Source organism: Budorcas taxicolor, chromosome 24, assembly GCF_023091745.1.
Source record: "Budorcas taxicolor isolate Tak-1 chromosome 24, Takin1.1, whole genome shotgun sequence".
Lineage (NCBI taxonomy): Eukaryota > Metazoa > Chordata > Mammalia > Artiodactyla > Bovidae > Budorcas > Budorcas taxicolor.
Genome location: NC_068933.1, coordinates 20835079 through 20854027, shown reverse-complemented (window position 1 = coordinate 20854027; position 18949 = coordinate 20835079). Strand labels below are relative to the sequence as shown.

Here is an 18949-nt window from a genome sequence, read left to right as displayed (position 1 = left end):
GTATTATCTGAGGTTATTGATATTTTCTCCTGGCAATCTTTATTCTAGCTTGTGCTTCATCCAGCCCTGCATTTTACATTGATGTACTCTGCATATAAGTTAAATAAACAGGATGACAATATACAACCTTGATGCACTCCTTTCCCAATTTGGAACCAGTTCATTGTTCTATGTCCTGTTCTAAATGTTGCTTCTTGATCTGCATACAGATTTCTCAAGAGGCAGGTATCGTGATCTGGTATTCCCAATTTAAGAATTTTTCAGTTTGTTGTGAGCCACACAATCAAAGGCTTGGGGTAGTCAGTGAAGCAAAAATAGATATTTTTCTGGAGTTCTCTTGTATTTTTTTGATCCAGTGGATGGATGTTGGCTATTTGATGTCTGGTTCCTGTGCCTTTTCTAAATCCAGCTGGAACATCTGGAAATTCATGGTTCACGTACTGTTGAAGCCTGGCTTGGAGAATTTTGAGCATTACTTTGCTAGCATGTGAGATGAGTATAGTTCTGTGGTAGTTTCAACATTCTTTGACATTGCCTTTCTTTGAGATTGTAATGAAAACTGATCTTTTCCAGTCCTGTGGCCACTGCTGAGTTTTCAAAGTTGCTGACATATTGAGTGCAGTACGTTCACAGCATCATCTTTTAGAATTTGAAATAGCTTGACTGGAATTCCATCACCTCCACTAGCTTTGTTAATTATATATACTGTAAATATGCAAGTTCAGCAGGCAAGTTGCTTCTTTTATAGTGCTCTTTCTATTTTGAAGTAGCGAGCAGATAGAGCAAACAGTCTATGATTAAACTGAATTTTAGAAACCCTTGTTTTTAAAATTGCATTTTTAAATAGACATAATTTTATATCATAGGTATAAATTTATATCAGTTGAGAAATTAGTTAATAAATGATCAGTTCCTAGATTACCTCTTTAAAATTTTACAGATTATCCACTCAGTAGATGAACAGTGTGTGTAGAGCAAGCATCAGGACCAGTCAGAAGCTTGCCATGCTGAGGAGGCTTCGAATGATACAAAACCATGGAATAGTTTTTATCTTTTCCCAGGCAGATTTTCTGGGAAGAGTTCAGGTTAAAGCCATTGCTTAAAAGACTGTTAGACTGGAAATATTTTTATTGATTCTTTAAGAAAAATTTACTTAACTGAGTGTTAATTCACTTGAACCATTGTTTGAAGTTTTCTCCGTGCTAAAAAATAAAAAGGCAGGAACATTTGAAAAAATTTTTTCCTAAATAACTATTTCTACATTTCTCATTCAGATCTGAATTTAATTAGATATTATTTTTGACATGTTGGACTTAACAACTTATGTAAGACTCTCTCCCCCATGTAAGCTTGTAGCTGCTGTGGTATTGGCCATGGGTAGCCAATTCCCTTTTCTGTATTTACCCAGATTCTCTTTAGACTCTATGCTGAGATGCAGTTGTTCTGGGGTTCTCCAGTATTTCTTTCTTTAATTCTAAAGCATTTGATTTCAAATACATAAGAGAACTCTCAGTAGTGATAGCTTATGATAAATGGTGTTGGATTCTTGATCTTTGAAGAAGAAGATTTAGCTTCAGGACCAGGGACCAGTCTTGATCACTCAAGAGCTTTTGTGTGGCAAAGTTTTATTAAAAGTATGAAAACGGTCAGGGAAAGCTTGTGACACAGACATCAGAAGGGGGACGGAAAGTGCCCGCCTTGCTAGTGTTAGCAATGGAATTATATACTTTCTTAATTAGTTATTACAGTAAATCAAAAGGATGTCTCAAAGTTGTAAAAATTTTACCAGACTCACTCCCACAATTTACATTTTAAGGTAACAGGATTAGAACTTAATAATAGAAAGTTTAGTTGCTCAGTCATGTCCGGCTCTAGCGACCCTATAGACTGTAGCCTGCCAGGCTCCTCTGCCCATGGGATTCTCCAGGCAAGAATACTGGAGTGGGTTGCCATTTCCTTCTCCAGGGGATCTTCCCAACCCAGGGATCGAACCCAGGTCTGCACTGCAGTCACACTCTTTACTGACTGAGCTACAGGGGAAGCCCACCCCCATAATGTACATTTTAAGATAACAGGATTACTCAGAAGGTTTTCAGCAAGGAGAAACTGTCCTCAAGGAGGATACATTGTTGTTATATAATCCTTAGTACAGAGTTTAAACAGTTGTTTGTTGTGTAATCATCAGTTGCAGGCTTAAAGAAAAAAACTTTTATGTGGCTAAGACTAAGGAATGTTGGGAAAAAAAGAAAGTTTGTCCTTTCCTCCTCCTGGAGAATTCCAGACCCCTATCTCCTCCTTGATGGCCCCAAACCCCTTTCTCCTCCTTGGGGACCCAGGATTTATCAACCTGCCTAGGAATTGACTCTCAGTATGATTTACTTAATGTAATTTTGAATCCCTCTTTCACCTTTTGAAGTAATGATGGTTGAGGGTTTCCTACAGTGTGTAGATTATATTTCCTGCAGAGATAACCATGATTGCCAAGTTCTTAACTAACTCCTCTTTTGAATCTTTGCACTTTTTATGGCATGTATACTGTGTGCATTTTCTATTTTTGATAAAACGGTCTGTCCTCTTGATTGTTTAGGTACTTGTGGTCTTCTGAGGGCCCTTAAGACTGCTGGTGATCTTTAGTGACTAAATGTAATGTACATGGGGTGGTATAAAGTGTGAAAGTTTGGTTTCTGGAAACATCCATTGCCGCTTACATGTTATTCAAATCTGAGAGGAATGTTGTAATATTAAGAAAATTGAATAAAAGAGGTTGAGGATCAATTAATTGTAGAAGTTGAAACTGATTTTCTCCCAAATGCTAAAATATGCGTCTGGCTACTTTTATTTGCTTTATCATTTGGCTTTGATTGAACCTTTTGGATATTCAAGTTGTGAAAAGGAAAACTCTCTTTTCTTGTTAGAAAAGAGGAAATGTGTAAATATTTTATATTCTAAAAAAAGAAAAAACACAGAAGGACAGAGAGGTGATGAAGTTTCTTTGTGTCACCGAGAGATGTACTTCTTACTCTCATTCCAAATTTATGTCCTGTGAATTATTATAAGCAGGTTATATCGTGGCTACTTGGAAGACAGTGGGTGCCTAAACGAATGCTATATGGTTGTAAATACTGTGTAGGTGACTAGGGCAAAGACATGTGAACAGCCATCTTTCTGGCAGATGTATCTTTTTTTAAGACATGAGGCCACATACATATCTTTAGTTTGGTGCATCTGGTCATCATTAAAATTGGGACAAAATGCTAAAAAAAAAAAAAAGTATGGGTGTAAAAGTATTAAATTACTGAGATTTTATTTTTCCTGTTTGAGCTTCACTTTGGAACTAAAATTTCATTGAACAGTGTTTAAATGAAAGGTACCATTTCTTTGCATTTTGTTATGAATTGGTTAAAAAATAAAACATGAATTGAGGAAAAGTTAAATAATGTCATATGTTGGGGACTGGTATATATAAATTATGCCAGTTTGGGCACCTATTGTTGGTATGACTGAGTGTCTTAACTTTGTTAATATGTGGGACCTGCCAGCCCATGCTTTTTACAGGGTAACAGGTAAGGACAGGGTTTTTTCCTTGAAGAGTCTAAGTTTTAGAGTTCTTTTTCCTTTGGAAATGGTAGATGTATTTCCCAGTTTTTGCCAGCAGCAGACTAAATCCAACTGGTCACACACTCTTTACTGATACTATCAGTCTGGATTTCAAAAGTTTGCATTGTACTGACTTTAAATTAGCCACTGCCAATCACTTAGTGCTCATGGAAGTAAGATCTTTTGTGCCATCCTTTCCTGACTTGACACTGAGCCATTTATTTAACAGCAAAGCCACAACCAGAGTACATCAATATAAGTATATTTTTTAATGCTAGAGCTTATTTGCTATAAAGCCTTAAGAGTAGAATCTGTTGTGCTTATCTTTCATTCTCTGTAAATTGAGCATAGTGCTTGTCATGTGATTGGTAATCCACAGTGCATGTTTATAGACTTAAGCACAGTGTTTGTTATGTAGTGAGTACTCAGAAAACATTTGGTAACTCTGTGCTGTGCTGTACGCGCTCAGTCGTGACTTTACAGCCCTGTGGACTGTAGCCCACCAGGCTCCTCTCTCCATGGAATTTCCAAGGCAAGAATACCGGAGTGGGTTGCCATTTCCTTCTCCAGGGTATCTTCCCAACCCAGGGATCAAACCCATTTCTCTTGCATCTGCTACATTGACAGGTAGATTCTTTACCAGTGTGCCACTTGAAGATACTAATAAGATTAAAAAAAAATTCCCATGGTAGGTATTCCTTCAGCAACCGAATCAGTATTGCTGATAGAATTTAACCCGAGGAGAAGGGGACAAAATTTGAGTGCCAGTACTTTGAAGGATGCTGTGCTAGTTTTCCATACAGTAACTCATAATTTTATCGATATCATTGTGAGATTATTTTATAGATGAAGAAACTGGGATTCAGAGAAACAATTTGGTCAAGTCACATTGCATGTAAACACAGAATCATCATTTAAACTTGAGCTATCAAATTCTTTTTCTGTTTTTAAAATGAACATATGGTGCCTTCTCAATTTTTAAAAGTTGTGCTATAGTCCATGCTAGGGATGTTTTTATGCTCCCTTTACCACACAGAATTCCCTTGGGCCTGATTTTGCTCTAGGTTTCATCCTCCAGTAGGAATATGGAGTTAAGATTCATGAGCATCAGAGACCCAAAGGGACACACAATCAGAGATGGTGGTAAAGTCTTCAGAGTAGTCCTGGAGAAGAGAAACGATATCATGAAGAAAAAGAACTAATAAAGAGAGTACAAGTGTCCCTAAAAAGGGAGATGCTTCGAAGGAACAGATGTACCTAACCTTCTCCTTCAGTAAGGTCATAGTCCTGTCACAGAGAAATGTAACGGTAGATTAATTTCTGTGATCTTTCTCAGATTTTAAAAGCTGGAATTCACATTACTCAGATTTCTTTTCCTTACTGAATATTTCTGCTCTGTCACCTTGCAACATTTTTCTCTGGGAATTAGCTTAGCCTTCTTTATAATACATGCTCTTGAAAGTTTCAGTCAACCATGATGCCCAAAAAGCCTACCTTTCTAAGCCATTTCTTTTTCTGTGCAAAGTTTACTAGATGAAGATGTGAAGAGGCCTTTCTTTGTTTGGGTAGTAGTGTTATCCCCTCTTCATTTCATAGACTTTCCTACTTAGCAATTTTGTTTTGAATTCAGTATGTGCTTTTTGAATATTAGGCTTCTGGTTGCATGGGCTTTTCTGTAATCTCTAAAACCTTTAAGATTCTGCCATGTGTGTAAAGGTTTTTAAAAATTGGTTTTGGAGTGTGGTTGATTTACAATGTTGTGTTAGTTTCTGCTGTACAGCAGAGTGAGTCAGCTGTATTAATATGTATCCATATATCCACTCTTTTTTAGATTATATTCCCATATAGGTCATTACAGAGTATTGAGTAGAGTTCCCTGTCCTCTACAGGAGGTCTTATTGGTTATCTCTTTTATATATAGTAGTGTGTTTATGTCAATCCCAGTCTCACAATTTATCCTCTTGTTTCCCCCTGTGGGACAGCATAAGTTTGTTTTCTATATCTGTGACTCCGTTTCTATTTTGTGAGTTCATTTGTATCTTTTATTTTATTTTTTTAAGATTCCACATTAAGTGATATCACATGATAGTTGTCTTTGTCTGACTTACTCAGTATGACATCTATGTCACTGCAGATGGCATTATTTCATTCTGTTTATTGTATGTAGGTATTGCATTGGGCTTACTTGGTAGCTCAGCTGGTAAAGAAGCCACCTGCAGAGCAGGAGACCCCAGTTTGATTCCTGGGTTGGGAAGTTCCCCTGGAGAAGGGATAGGCTACACACTCCAGTATTCTTGGGTTTCCCTGCTGGCTCAGTCAGTGAAGAATCTGCCAGCAATGTGGGAGACCTGGGTTCGATCCCTGGTTTCGAGAGGGCATGGCAACCCACTCCAGTATTCTTGCCTGGAGAATTCCCATGGACAGAGGAGCCTAGTGGGTACAATTCACGGGATTGCAAAGAGTCAGACACAACTGAGAGACTAAGCACACACACACATGCACACTCACATGCACACACACGTATCACATCCTCTTTATCCTTTCCTCTGTCCACAGACATTGAGATTGTTTCCATGTTTTGGCTATTATCAATAGTGCTGCAGTGAACATTGGGCCTACATGTATCTTTTTTTAAGAAAATTTTTTGAGTCTCTCCTTGAATTTGTTAGAGTATTGCTTCTGTTTTTATGTTTTGGTTTTTTGACCACAAAGCATGTGGGATCTTAGCTCTCTGACCAGGAATGGAGTCTGTGCCCCCCATGCACTGAAAGGTGGGGTTGTAACCATTGGACTGCCAGGGAAGTCCCTACATGCATCTTTCTGAATTGTGCTTTTCTTTGGATATATGCCCAGAACTGGGATTGCTGGATCATGTGGTACCTCTGTTCTTACTTTTTTAAAGGAATTTATGTACTGTTCATACTGACTGCGCCGGTTTACATTCCCACCAACAGTGTAGGAAGATTCCTTTTTCTCCACACCCTCTCTAGCATTTATTGTTTGTAGATTTTTTTGATGATGGCTGTTCTGATGGGTGTGAGCTGATACCTCAATGTAGTTTTGCGTTTCTCTAATGATCACTGATATTGAGCATCTTTTCATGCCTCTCTTGGCCATCTCCTCTTTGGAGCAATGTCTGTGTAGATCTTCCACCCACTTTCTGATTGGGTCTTTTGTATATATGTATATTTTTGAGCTACATGAGCTATTTCTATATGTACAGAAGTTTAGAGTATGTAGTTTGGATTAAGACCTGGAATCCCAGTTCTCCCATTTTCTAGCTGTATAATCTCGTAGAGGTTACTTAGGTTTCAGTGCCTCAGTGTACTTGTCTCTGAACTTGGAACAACAGGGGTCACCCCCAAGGACTGTTATGGGGATTGATGAGTTTATTACCTAGTGAAAGCACTTTGTACAGTGCCTAGCCCATAGTAAGCATAAGTAAGTGTTCGCTGGGTTTGCTAATACTACAGATTTTTAAGCTGCATATCTTCTGTGTTTTACAGTTTTAACTTTTGTTTTGTGTCCAGACTTAATTTGTTAATGTAGCTGAATATCTTTACATGATAAAAATTACTTCTCCACGTATAGAAATTATTGACTTACCTTTTTTTATTGACTTGTCTTTTAAAAATTGAAATGTTTCCTTATCTATCACTTACCATGCTGATGTGTTTTATCTCAGACAATAATAGGTCAGCATTACCTTTTCCTCTAATAATGGGGGATTTGAAGCTTGTCAGGTGAATAAAACTGAGCACTCACTAGAGGTGTTGGTTGTTGGTGTAAGGTAACTGGCGTATTTTTTAGAGTCGGTTGCAAGTAAAACCTTTCCGGGTAGAGCAGTGGTGAGAGCTGCAGTTCTTTAGACTTCAGTTTCTCATTTGTGGAGTAAGCGTGTTATCTGTCTGCTGCTTGACTGCTATGTGGGTTTAATAAGGTGGCATATGTGATGTCCACAGTGTGGCGCTTAGCATATATGAAGCACTTAATATTCTGAGACAGTAATTAGAGAAAGATTTTATTTTAAAAATACCTCATTTTTTGTCATTTAATATTTAATCTGAATATATACAGTTCTTTGGTAATAGCCAGAATTAAAACTGTGGTTCTCACTTGTGTGTTGTTTTAATGTATTTCAGAAGAGGTGGGAAATTTGATGGGAGAGGAATTATAGATTATATATAGGATGATAGTGATCACCCTTCATTATTTCACAATAGTAAAAACAATATTTCTACTAATATCACCTTATGTTTTATAGTACTTTATAATTTACAAAGATTTTTTTGTCTATCACCTCTCAATAAATCATCTTGGTAATTATTGAAATGCTGTGTGCGTGCTAAGTTGCTTCAGTCATGTCTGTTTCTTTGTGACCCCATGGACTGTAGCCCTCCAGGCTCCTCTGTCCATGGGACTCTCCAGGCAACAGTACTGGAGTGGGTTTTCATGTCCCTCTCCAGGGGATCTTCCCCACATAGGGATCAAACCTGGGTCTCTTGGGTCTCCTGCATTGGCAAGCAGGTTCTTTACCACTAGCACCACCTGGGAAGCTCATTTATTGGAAGGTCAGATGTTAACAGATGAGTCCCTAGGTTCTGAGAGGAGAAGTGTCTTGTCCAAGTTTTCCTGTTGAGGGACCAGCTCTCTTGCCTGCTCTTTTGCAACCCCATGGACGGTAGCCCACCAGGTTCCTCTCTCCATGGGATTTCCCAGGCAAGAATACTGGAGTGGGTTGCCATTTCCTTCTCCAGGGAATCTTCCCAGACCAGAGATTGAACCCACATCTCTTGTGTTGATGGGCAGATCCTTTACAGCTGAGCCATCTGGGAAGTCATGTAGCTATCACTGTTGTTGTTCAGTTGCCAAGTCATGTCTGACTCTTTGCAACCCCATGGACTGCAGCATGCCAGACCTCCCTGTCCCTCTCCATTTCTCGGAGTTTGCCCAAGTTTATGTCCATTGAATTGGTGATACCATCCAACCATCTCATCCTCTGTTGCCCTCTTCTGCCACCTTCAGTCTTTCCCAGAATCATGGTCTTTTCCAGTGAGTCAGCTCTTCATATCAGGTAGCCAAAGTTCTGGAGCTTCAGCCTCAGCACCAGACCTTCCAGTTCAGAGTTGATTTCTTGTAGGATTGACTGATTTGATCTCCTTGCTGTCCAAGGGACTCTCAAGCGTCTTCTCCAGCACTGCAGTTGAAAAGCATCAATCCTTTGGTGCTCTGCCTTCTTTATGGTCCAACTCTCACATCCACGCATGACTACTGGAAAGACCATAGCCTTGACTGTATAGGCCTTTGTTGGCACAGTGATGTCTTTGCTTGTTAATAGTCACTCTCGGTTTGTCATAGCTTTCCTTCCAGGAAGCAATCATCTTCTAATTTCATGGCTGCAGTTACTGTTGGCAGTGATGGGAAGTCCTCTAGGTATCATACATCTCATCAATTAAGATTATATCTCTCTCTAAGTCCTTAGTCTTTCTTAAATGGCATAATTGAAGCCTTTCTTCCCGGCCCACTCATGCTTTCTTGGTTTTCCAAGGCTAACAGATTTCTTGTAGGAATACAACCCCATGCTTTTTTTACTTCTCAGACTTTTTCAGGTAAAATGGGCAATGTAAAGATTAAGAACATAGTCTACAGAGGCTAGAGAGTTACTTCACTCTCACCCGCATCCTGGAAGAGAACCTTCCTGGTTCCCCAGCTCCATGGAACCACCTCGCTTCACCATGCCTCCCACCATTGCAGTGCCTGCTGCACTTAGCCACTGTCCTGACTTCTAGCACAGTAGGGTTTTTCCCCTTTTTGACCTTGCTATAAATATTAACAGAATCATGCAGCAGTGCTGTTTTGTACGTTGTCTTTCACTCAGCCTTATCTTCACGAGCTCCCTCCATACTGCTGCATGTTAAAGCTTAGCGGGGATTTAACTCTAATTGGGTTGAGGCATCTCATTCATTCCGCCCTTCGTAGTGAGGGAGGCAGAGTAAGGGCAGCGTCTCTTCTGTGGTATTTGGCTAGACTAGAGCAGTTGCTTCTTGGCTTACTAGGTTGTCCCTCTTTGTCCCTTGGGTAAAGAGAGCAGGCTTCTCTTTGGGCTGTGTGTGTGTGTATGTGTCCACCGGTGGTGTTGGTTTGCCAACTCCTCTAGCTACCAGTCTGGGATGGATGAGGCTGAAACAAAACTTAGGGTACTCACTGCTTTGGCACTCTTCATTTTGGGATTCCCCTGCCATCCTTCCTCTTCTTTTTACTTTTCAGAGCCTTCTTAGGGTTGTATTTTTATACAGCGACCAGAGGTTTTAGCTGTGTTTAGTGGAGGATTAGGGAAAAGCACCCTGGCATCCAGGTGGCACTGGTAATAAAGAACCCACCTGCCAGTGCAGGAGCCACAAGAGATGTAGGCTTGGTCTCTGGGTCGGGAAGATCCCCTGGAGAAGAAAATGGCAACTCACTCCAGTATTCTTGCCTGGAGAATCCCATGGACAGAGGAGCCTGGCAAGCTATAGTCCACAGGGTTGCACAGAGTCAGACACAACTGAAGCGACTTAGCACTCACTAGGGAGAAGCACATGTATTTCATTTTTCTGGAAGTGGAAGTCTGTTTTATCTTGATACCTTTTTAATAAACTTAAACAGTCATTAGGAAAAATAAATGAAATATTTTATGCATACGTGGTCAGCTAACTATGTATTCACCAAAACAAATTTTTGGTAAAATATAACCCCATGGAATTTTTTATATATATATAAAGTACAGACCAGAGGATTTGAACCCTGTGTAAATTTAAATCCTTATGTTTCCTGCAGAATCTTTTAGCCGAGAAAGTAGAACAGCTGATGGAATGGAGTTCGAGGCGCTCAGTCTTCCGAATGAATGGTGACAAATTCCGGAAGTTCATAAAGGCCCCACCTCGAAACTATTCCATGATTGTTATGTTCACCGCTCTTCAACCCCAGCGCCAGTGTTCTGTGTGCAGGTAATGTATGTATTTAAAAAATTAACTATTATTGTATTATTGTGTACTTATTACAGTTAAGATAAACGTGTATAATGGAAGTAAGCATTTGTTCGGACTTCTGTGGCAGTACAGTGTTTAACATTCCCTGCTTCCAGTTCCGGGGGTTGCCACGGGTTCTATCCCTGGTTGAAGAATTAAGATCCCACATGCTGCAGGGGGCATTAAAAAAAAAAAAAAAAGAATTAAACATTTGTTCGATGTTGTCGTCAACTGTAATTCAGTACATTTAAATGTAAACTCAAACTTAGTGTTTCCTAGGAAGTGATTTTGATAGGCTAATATTTTTATATTGTGTAGACCAATCCACAAGTAGTCATAAAACAGATTTTTGGCTTTATGTCCTGTGTAAAGTTATGTATGTTATGGAATTCAGTTTGAATATTGCCTTGTAGGTCATCAACTTATATCTCAGGGGCTGTGAAGTAGCCCCATTAAATACACTCTACTTAAATTGTTTAATAGAAAGATTTTAATGGACTTAAGGAAGTCCATTTACCTTTTAGTACCTCTGATGTTGAGAATTTTGTTTGTGATGTAGAAGTAAACAACTTGAAATGAATGAAATATTTTTCAGTGGGAACACACCAACGAAAGTTTTGGAGGAGTATAAATATAATATATATACAACAGTGCTTATTTTAAATTAGATCTTAATTTTGAGATAATTGTAGTCTTCCATGCAATTCTAAGACACAATACAGAGAAATCCTGTATAGCGTTTACTCAGTGTCCTCCAGTGCTAACGTCTTGTGAGGCTATAGCACAGTTATAAGCAGTATTGATACAGTCAAGATGCAGAGCAGTTCTTCACAATAAGTATCCCTTCTGGTGTCCTTTATTGCCACACCCACCCCATCTCCCCACCTCCTGAGTTTATTCTCCATTTCTGTAATTACATCATTTCAAGACTGTTATGTAAATGGAATAAAACACATGACCTTTTGGATTTGGCTTTATGTTTTTTTACTTGTAACTCCTTCAAACCTATCCAGGCTGTTGCATTTATCAGTACTTCATTGTTTTTATTACTGAGTAATATCCTATGGTGGGCTTCCCTGATGGCTCAGTGGTAAAGAATTTGTCTGCCAGTGCGGGAGACACAGGTTTGATCCCTGGGTTAGGGAGATCCCCTGGAGAAGCAAATGGCAACTCACTCCAGTGTTCTTGCCTGGGAAACCCTGTGGACAGAGGAGCTTGGTGGGAGGCAGTCCATGGAGTCTCAAAGAGTCGGACACGACTTAGCGACTAAACAACAACATCCTGTGGTATGGAAGAACTGCAGTTTGTTTAACCATCCATCTGCTAAAAGAATCCTGGGTTGTTTCCAGTTTTTGGCTATTAGAAACACAACTGTTATGAACACTCTTGTACAGGTTTGTGTGCACTGAAGTGTTCATTTCTCTGAGATAAATTGCCAGAGTGTGTGATGGCTGAGTTGCATGGTAGTTACATGCCAAAATGTTTTCCAGCGTGGCTGCATCATTTTACATAGTCTTACCAGCAGTGTGTGAAGGGCCTAGTTTTCCCATATCCTTACCAGCATCAGTGTTGTCATTGTTTTATTTTAGTCATTCCAAGGGTATGTAGTTTTATTTTCTGGTGTTATTTTGCATGTTACTGATGTAATGGTGCTGAACATCTTCTCATTTACTTTTTTGTCATCTGTGTATCACCTCTCTACTGAAATATCTGTTCATGTCTTCTGTGCTGTGCTTCGTTGCTCAGTCATGTCCTGCTCTTTGTGGCCCCACGGACTGTAGTCTTCCCGGCTCCTCTGTCCATGGGGATTCTCCAGGCAAGAAGCGGTTCTTCAATATTTCTTCCTAGTCTGTGGCTTGTCTTTGCATCCTCATAATAAGATCTTATGCAGATTTCAATTGAGTGAGTCCAATTTTTAAGTTTATCTTTTACAGATTTTGTCTTGTCAAATTGAACTCTTTGCCTAGCCCTCAGTCACCAATTTTATTTTTTTTTCCTCTTATGTGTTTTTCTAAAAATTTGAAAAGTTTTATGTTTTACATTTTCATCTGATCTCTGGGAGAAAGCATTCAGTCTTTCATCATTTGTTATGTTATTAGCTGTTAGATTTTTACTAATATTCTTTATAATTGAGAGTATTCTTTACTAGTTTATTGAGAGCTTTTGTCATGAATGGGTATTGAATTTTGCCTAATTTGGGGAGTTAATTGATAGGATTTTTCCTCTTTAGGTCGTTCATATGGTAGATTACATGGGCTTCCCTAGTGGCTCAGATGGTAAAAAATCTGCCTGTAATGCAAGATATCTGGATTTGATCCCTGGGTTGGGAAGACGCCCTGTAGAAGGGAATGGATACTCATTTCAGTATTCTTGCCTGGAGAATTACATGGACAGAGGAGCCTGGCGGGCTACACTCCGTGGTGTTGCCAAGAGTTGTACAAAACTGAGTGACTAATACTATGGTAGAGTACATTGATTGATTTTCAGCTGTTGAATCAACTTTGCATTTTGGAATATATCCCACTTGATTATTATATTCTTTTTTAGTATTGCTGAATTGAATTTGCTGATATTTTGTTGAAGACTTTTATATTTTAAGTTATATCAGATATTGGTTTATATTTTTCATTACTTATATTGTCTTTGTCTAGTTTTGGTATCATGGTAATACTTCATAAAATATATTGGGAAATGTTCCCTCATTTATTTTCTGGAAATGATTTGGGAAATTAGTTTTAGAAATTGTGTTAATTCTTCTTTAAATGTTTGATCAAATTCTCCAGTAAAATTGTCTTGACCTGGAGTTCTTAAATTACATATTCCATTTCTTTCATTGTTAAGGATAATTCAGATTTTCCTGTTTCTTCTTGGATGAATGTTTTTCTTTTCAAGAACAAATACTTTTTATGTGGTGACTCCACATTCAGACTGTTGGCATTGTGTATTTATCTGTAGACTTCATTTAGATTTCTACACCATTTTGAACTTTAGTGGAAAATAAAATCATTTGTAACATGAGCCAGTGGAAAAAATCTAATCAGTTCCTGTCAGACTGCTGCTGCTGCTGCTAAGTCACTTCAGTCGTGTCTGACTCTGTGTGACCCCATAGACTAGCTTGCAGAAAGGGAATTTCAGTGTTCTGAAATTTTTATGAAAGATTTCATCACAATCTAGTAATGAGTGTATGTTGAGACAGGTCAAGGTAGGTTAAAAAAGATGATGAGCAAACTATTTTGAAAAACAGCATTTCAGATGATTCTGAGTCCCCTTCCTATCAATTTGAAAACTCGTACTTAAGTGGACATTAACGTTTGTCAGCATTGGGCTAGCACTTAAGAACAGGGTATGTTTATGTTCTTAAACAAGGGCTGTTCAGCCCTTGTGAAGCAAAGATACATCTTAACTGGCATTTGGTGTAATAGTTCAAATTCCACAAAAATTCAGACTATCCTCTGGCATCCTACAGTGCCATATATAATTTAGGGAAATCATTTCTTTGCTTCTAAAAACTGAATATATTGATTTTCTGTCTTCATTATTATGAAGAGATCTATTATTATATTTTTGCAACTGTAATCTAGAAAGGATTCCACCTGCAATGCAGGAGACCAGGGTTCGATCCCTGGGTCTGGAAGATCCGCTGGAGAAAGAAATGGCAACCCACTCCAGTATTCTTGCCTGGAGAATTCCATGGATAGAGGAGCCTGGCTGGCTACAATCCATGGGGTCATAAAGAGTTGGGCATGACTTAGTGACTAAATAACAACAATCTAGAAAGATTTTATTATCCAAGTATTTATTTCACAGTTACATATATTTGTATGTTATTTGATAACATAAACCACAACATAATGTAAATGGTATATCCTGTAGATAGTAGTTGACTTAATGCATTATGTTGTTAAATTGTTAAATATTGATCCTCAACTTTTTAATGATGCTTAGCTCAAAATAACCTGTATTTACTTGTTTATTACAGCCTGTTTTAGAATAAATTTTTAAATTTTAGAGTAGTTTTAGATTTATGAGAGAAAAAGATTGAAGTTATTAGAAAAAGTCATTTCACAGGTTAGAAAGAGGGTGAAGTTTTTAGAGAGGAAAGAACAGGTGAAGCTTTTGGGGCAAATAAAAGGATAGAGTAGATATGTGGTTCCATGCCCAGATATTTTGATTTGTTTTTTTGGCAGGGAGGACATTTCAAAATGCTCTAGGTAATCCTGGTATGCAGCTAGGATAGAGAAAGGGAAGGTGGGAAGCAGTTTAGTGATTCATAGCTTTTAAAAATTTAATTTCATTGAGGAAAAATTGGAGTAGGAAGCGTAACTAAATGGAATAACCGTATGGCATTGACAAGGATCCTTGATGAAACTAGAACACTCAGATTTTTAGTGAAGAATCTCCGGAATTAAATGATTTTCTTCCCCAGTACTCAGCAATTGAGGAGCAAGAGCATCCTCTGTAGGGACTAAGCTGTTTGCTTTATTCTGTTAAGTAGACAAGGCAAATATTCTAACCGTGCTAACAAGAGTATATTTGAAATGTATAAATGTGAGTATGTATAAATGTGAGTTAGAAGTTGCATAGGGCATCAGAGAAGCCATGGGACAGTTGATAAACTAGGTGTGATACAATTAAGCTAGATTTTCTTTCTTTCTTTTCTTTAATTGGTTCTTAGTTACTTTACATGTTAGTTTCTGCTGTACAGCACAGTGAATCAGCTATACATATATATTTATAATTCCTTCTTTGTCACCACAGAGCATGCGTAGTTTGCTGTGCTAGACAGTTCTCATTAGTTACCTATTTTATAGGCTTTCATATGAGGTTTTGTGTGAAAGGGGGATGGAGTTGAAAATTAGGAAGTTGTAAAGGGTTGATTTAATAAATAAGTAAATTGCTGAGGTACAGTGTAGATGATTGTTGATGTAATAGAGAAGCTTTAGGAGTAATAAGGCTGGGGTCATTTGTACACTATAAACACACGTCAAAATAACTCCGGATTTTAGTGGAACTGGAGGGGGAAACAGTAAGTGAGCTGAAAGAGGGATGCCTTGGAGTATGTTGGATGGGGATATTAGATTTATAGAATACTGCAAATTTAAAAGGAGAATTTGTTAAATAATTCTGATCGAACAGTGGTTTGTGATCTACTGTCATTGAGCCAAGAGATTACCAATTGTGGCCTATATGGACAGAGTGCATCAGAGAGATCTCAAGGGGACAACTAAGATGAAAAGATAAGGAAGGGTTTCACGGAAAAAATTTCAAAAACAAGTATTCAGATTATATTTTGTATTATAAATTAAGCTTCAAAGTGAGTTGTGATTCATTGAGAAAGGCAACCCATCAACAGCAATCTTTTTTTTTTTTAATTAAAAAAAAATACATGAATTGAATTCTCCTGGGTACTTTTGTGTGTCAGTGTAATTTGGGACCATCTTGTAATACTGCTGTAATATTTTTATAATCCATAGAATCATTGAAATGTTAATAACTATAATTTTAAAAGATTAGTGCTTTTCCTTTGTGAGACCTCTCTTGCTTTTTTTGTTTTCTTTAAGCAAAAGTGAAATTTTCTTCTATAGCTAACACACTGAGATTCTCCAGTTGCTTTTCTTTGCTGAAAGGCTGGTGAATGAGCTATTGGCTTCCTTGTAAGCCCCCTTAGCAAATCACTCTGCTCTTCTTTCACACAGTCAGTTTATTCACAAATCTCAGAATTCAATTCTCACCTTCCTCAGTGGGAACATCAACCTTCTTTGCCAAATAAAGTTGTTAATTAAGACTACTCAGTACAATTCTCACCTCTCGTAAGTGTTAACTCCAAACTTCCTTTATCAGATTGTATGTACTATGAGGAATATTCTCCGTAATTGCTAAATCTTTTAGATGTATTCTACCACACAGTTACTCATCTTTTCCAGAATTCACTAAAAATTCTAAGGACAAAATATCTTCTTCCCAGGTTATTACTATGGTTCAGTAGAAGTAAGGAAAAACGTCCTGGTGATGGAAAATCAAAAAGTATATACGGAATCAGTCTGGGTGCACATATCATCAAAGGCTAGTAATACTAGAAATTAATATATTATTGAATGTCAAATAAAAGAAGATATAATTAGTCATTGTAAAGATATTTTAAAGATGAGGGAGAATAAATTATTGCATTGATAGATATTAACTGGTTAATATCTTTCCTTCTCTAAATAAATAAAATTATTATTTACTATATATAAATTATTTGGGCAGTCCTAGGTTAAGTCGTCTATATATGTAATATCTCATGGCATTCTCACTACTCTACGTGGTAAGAGTTTAAAAAAAAATCATTTCTTTAGATGAGCCTATCTAGGCTGAGAGGTTATACAGTTTTCCCAAAGTCACAAATATGCCTGGCTACCTGGACAAGTATTTCACTTTCCCAAGACTATCAAACTCTCATGCCATTCACACATTCTTTGCCTGGCTTGTCTAATACGTGAGGACTGTTTCAGACTTGATTGAATCCATAAGCAATTTAATGTAAATGACGTTTTAGGGTTATTGTTGAGCTCTGTCTAGTTTATTTATTTTTTAATGTCTAAGGCATATGATATAACTTCATTGTACTGAATTTCTTTCTAGGTGTCTCTTCCCCAGTTTGGCGAATTCCGACTATTTTACAGTGAATGGATGAATGTTTTAATGAACTTTCATTATCTGTGTGACATTGTAGCATTCTCTGACCTCTGTTTTCTGTATTATTTGTATATAAAGCCCAGTTTTAGTCATCCATCGTATAATTTGAAAGCTACAGAAAGTCGAAACAGTAGTATTAATACAAAGACGCCTGTCTACCCTTTACTAAGATTCATAATTTTAATATTTTGTCACATTTGATTTTGCTCATCGACTTAAAGGAAGACACACAGGAGTTGTGTGAATTTAAGCTTTATACCCTGGGAGACAGCCACTCAATCCTGAGAAGCTGCTCTGAAAAGATAGGGGAAGAGCCAGTAAATGTATGTTTTAGCTGGGAAATGCATGCAGTGAGGCACACAGTGTGGTAAAAGATTACTGCTCATCCCAAAGAACAGATATCTCAAATTAATGATTTAGTGCTTTTCTGCTTCTGGGAAGATGCAAGAATCTGGTCATTGAAATTATTCCTGAATTTCAATGGTCTAACTACCTAAGGACCTGTTTATCCAAAGCACAGGGCGCCTGGGCATTTTTCACCCTGAATTCCTCTCCATGGTAGTGTCAGTGGGTGACTGCTGTGGTTACAACTTAACTCTTATAGAACAGGGTGATGAGAGATGTTCTTTGTGTTTCTCTGTTCAGTCTTTAAAGTATAAGTAAAAAATCAGTCAGTCAGTTCAGTCCGTCAGTCAGTCAGTTCAGTCACTCAGTCGTGTCTAACTGTGACCCCATGGACTGCAGCATGCTTGGCTTCCCTGTCCATCACCAACTCCCATAGCTTACTCAAACTCAAGTCCATCGCTTTGATGATGACATCCAGCCATTTCATCCTCTGTCGTCCCATCCCCTTCTCCTCCTGCCTTCAATCTTTCCCAACATCAGGGTCTTTTCAAATGAGTCACATCAGGTGGCCAAAGTATTGGAGTTTCAGCTTAAGCATTGGTCCTTCCAATGAATATTCAGGACTGATTGCCTTTAGGATGGGCAGGTTGTATCTCCTTGCAGTCCAAGGGACTCTTAAGAGTCTTCTCCAACACCACAGTTCAAAAGCATCAATTCTTTGGCGCTCAGCTGTAATAGTCCAACCCTCACATCCACACATGACCACTGGAAAAACCATAGCCTTGATTAGATGGACCTTTGTTGACAAAGTAATGTCTCTGCTTTTTAATACCCTGTCTAGGTTGATCAGCTTTTCTTCCACGGAGGAAGCATCTTTTAGTTTCATGGTTGCAGTCACCATCTGCAGTGATTTTAGAGCCCCACAAAATAAAGTCTGTCACTGTTTCCATTGTTTCCCCATCTGTTTCCCATGAAGTGATGGGACCAGATGCCATGATCTAATGTGGAGTGTTAACCCAACTTCTTCACTCTCCTTTCACTTTCATCCAGAGGCTGTTTAGTTCTTCTTCACTGTGTGCTGTAAGCATGGTGTCATCTGCATATCTGAGGTTATTGATATTTCTCCTGACAATCTTGATTCCAGCTTGTGCTTCATCCAGCCTTGCATTTTGCATTGATGTACTCCGCATATAAGTTAAATAATCAGGTGACAATATACAGCCTTGACATTTTCCTTTCCCAGTTTGGAACCAGTCTGTTGTTCCGTGTCCAGTTCTAACTTTTACTTCTTGACCTGCTGACAGATATCTCAGGAGGCAGGT

At 38.2% G+C, this 18949-nt stretch overlaps 1 protein-coding gene across 1 annotated transcript in view; it reads left to right on the top strand.

The window, feature by feature from the left end:
- The window catches only part of TUSC3 (tumor suppressor candidate 3), a 221634-nt gene that overhangs the window by 86288 nt on the left and 116397 nt on the right, over positions 1 to 18949 (top strand). Inside the window, exon 2 of the mRNA XM_052661361.1 lies at positions 10414 to 10583. Coding sequence (XP_052517321.1) covers positions 10414 to 10583 — 170 coding nt within the window. The remainder of the gene's footprint in view (positions 1 to 10413; positions 10584 to 18949) is intronic.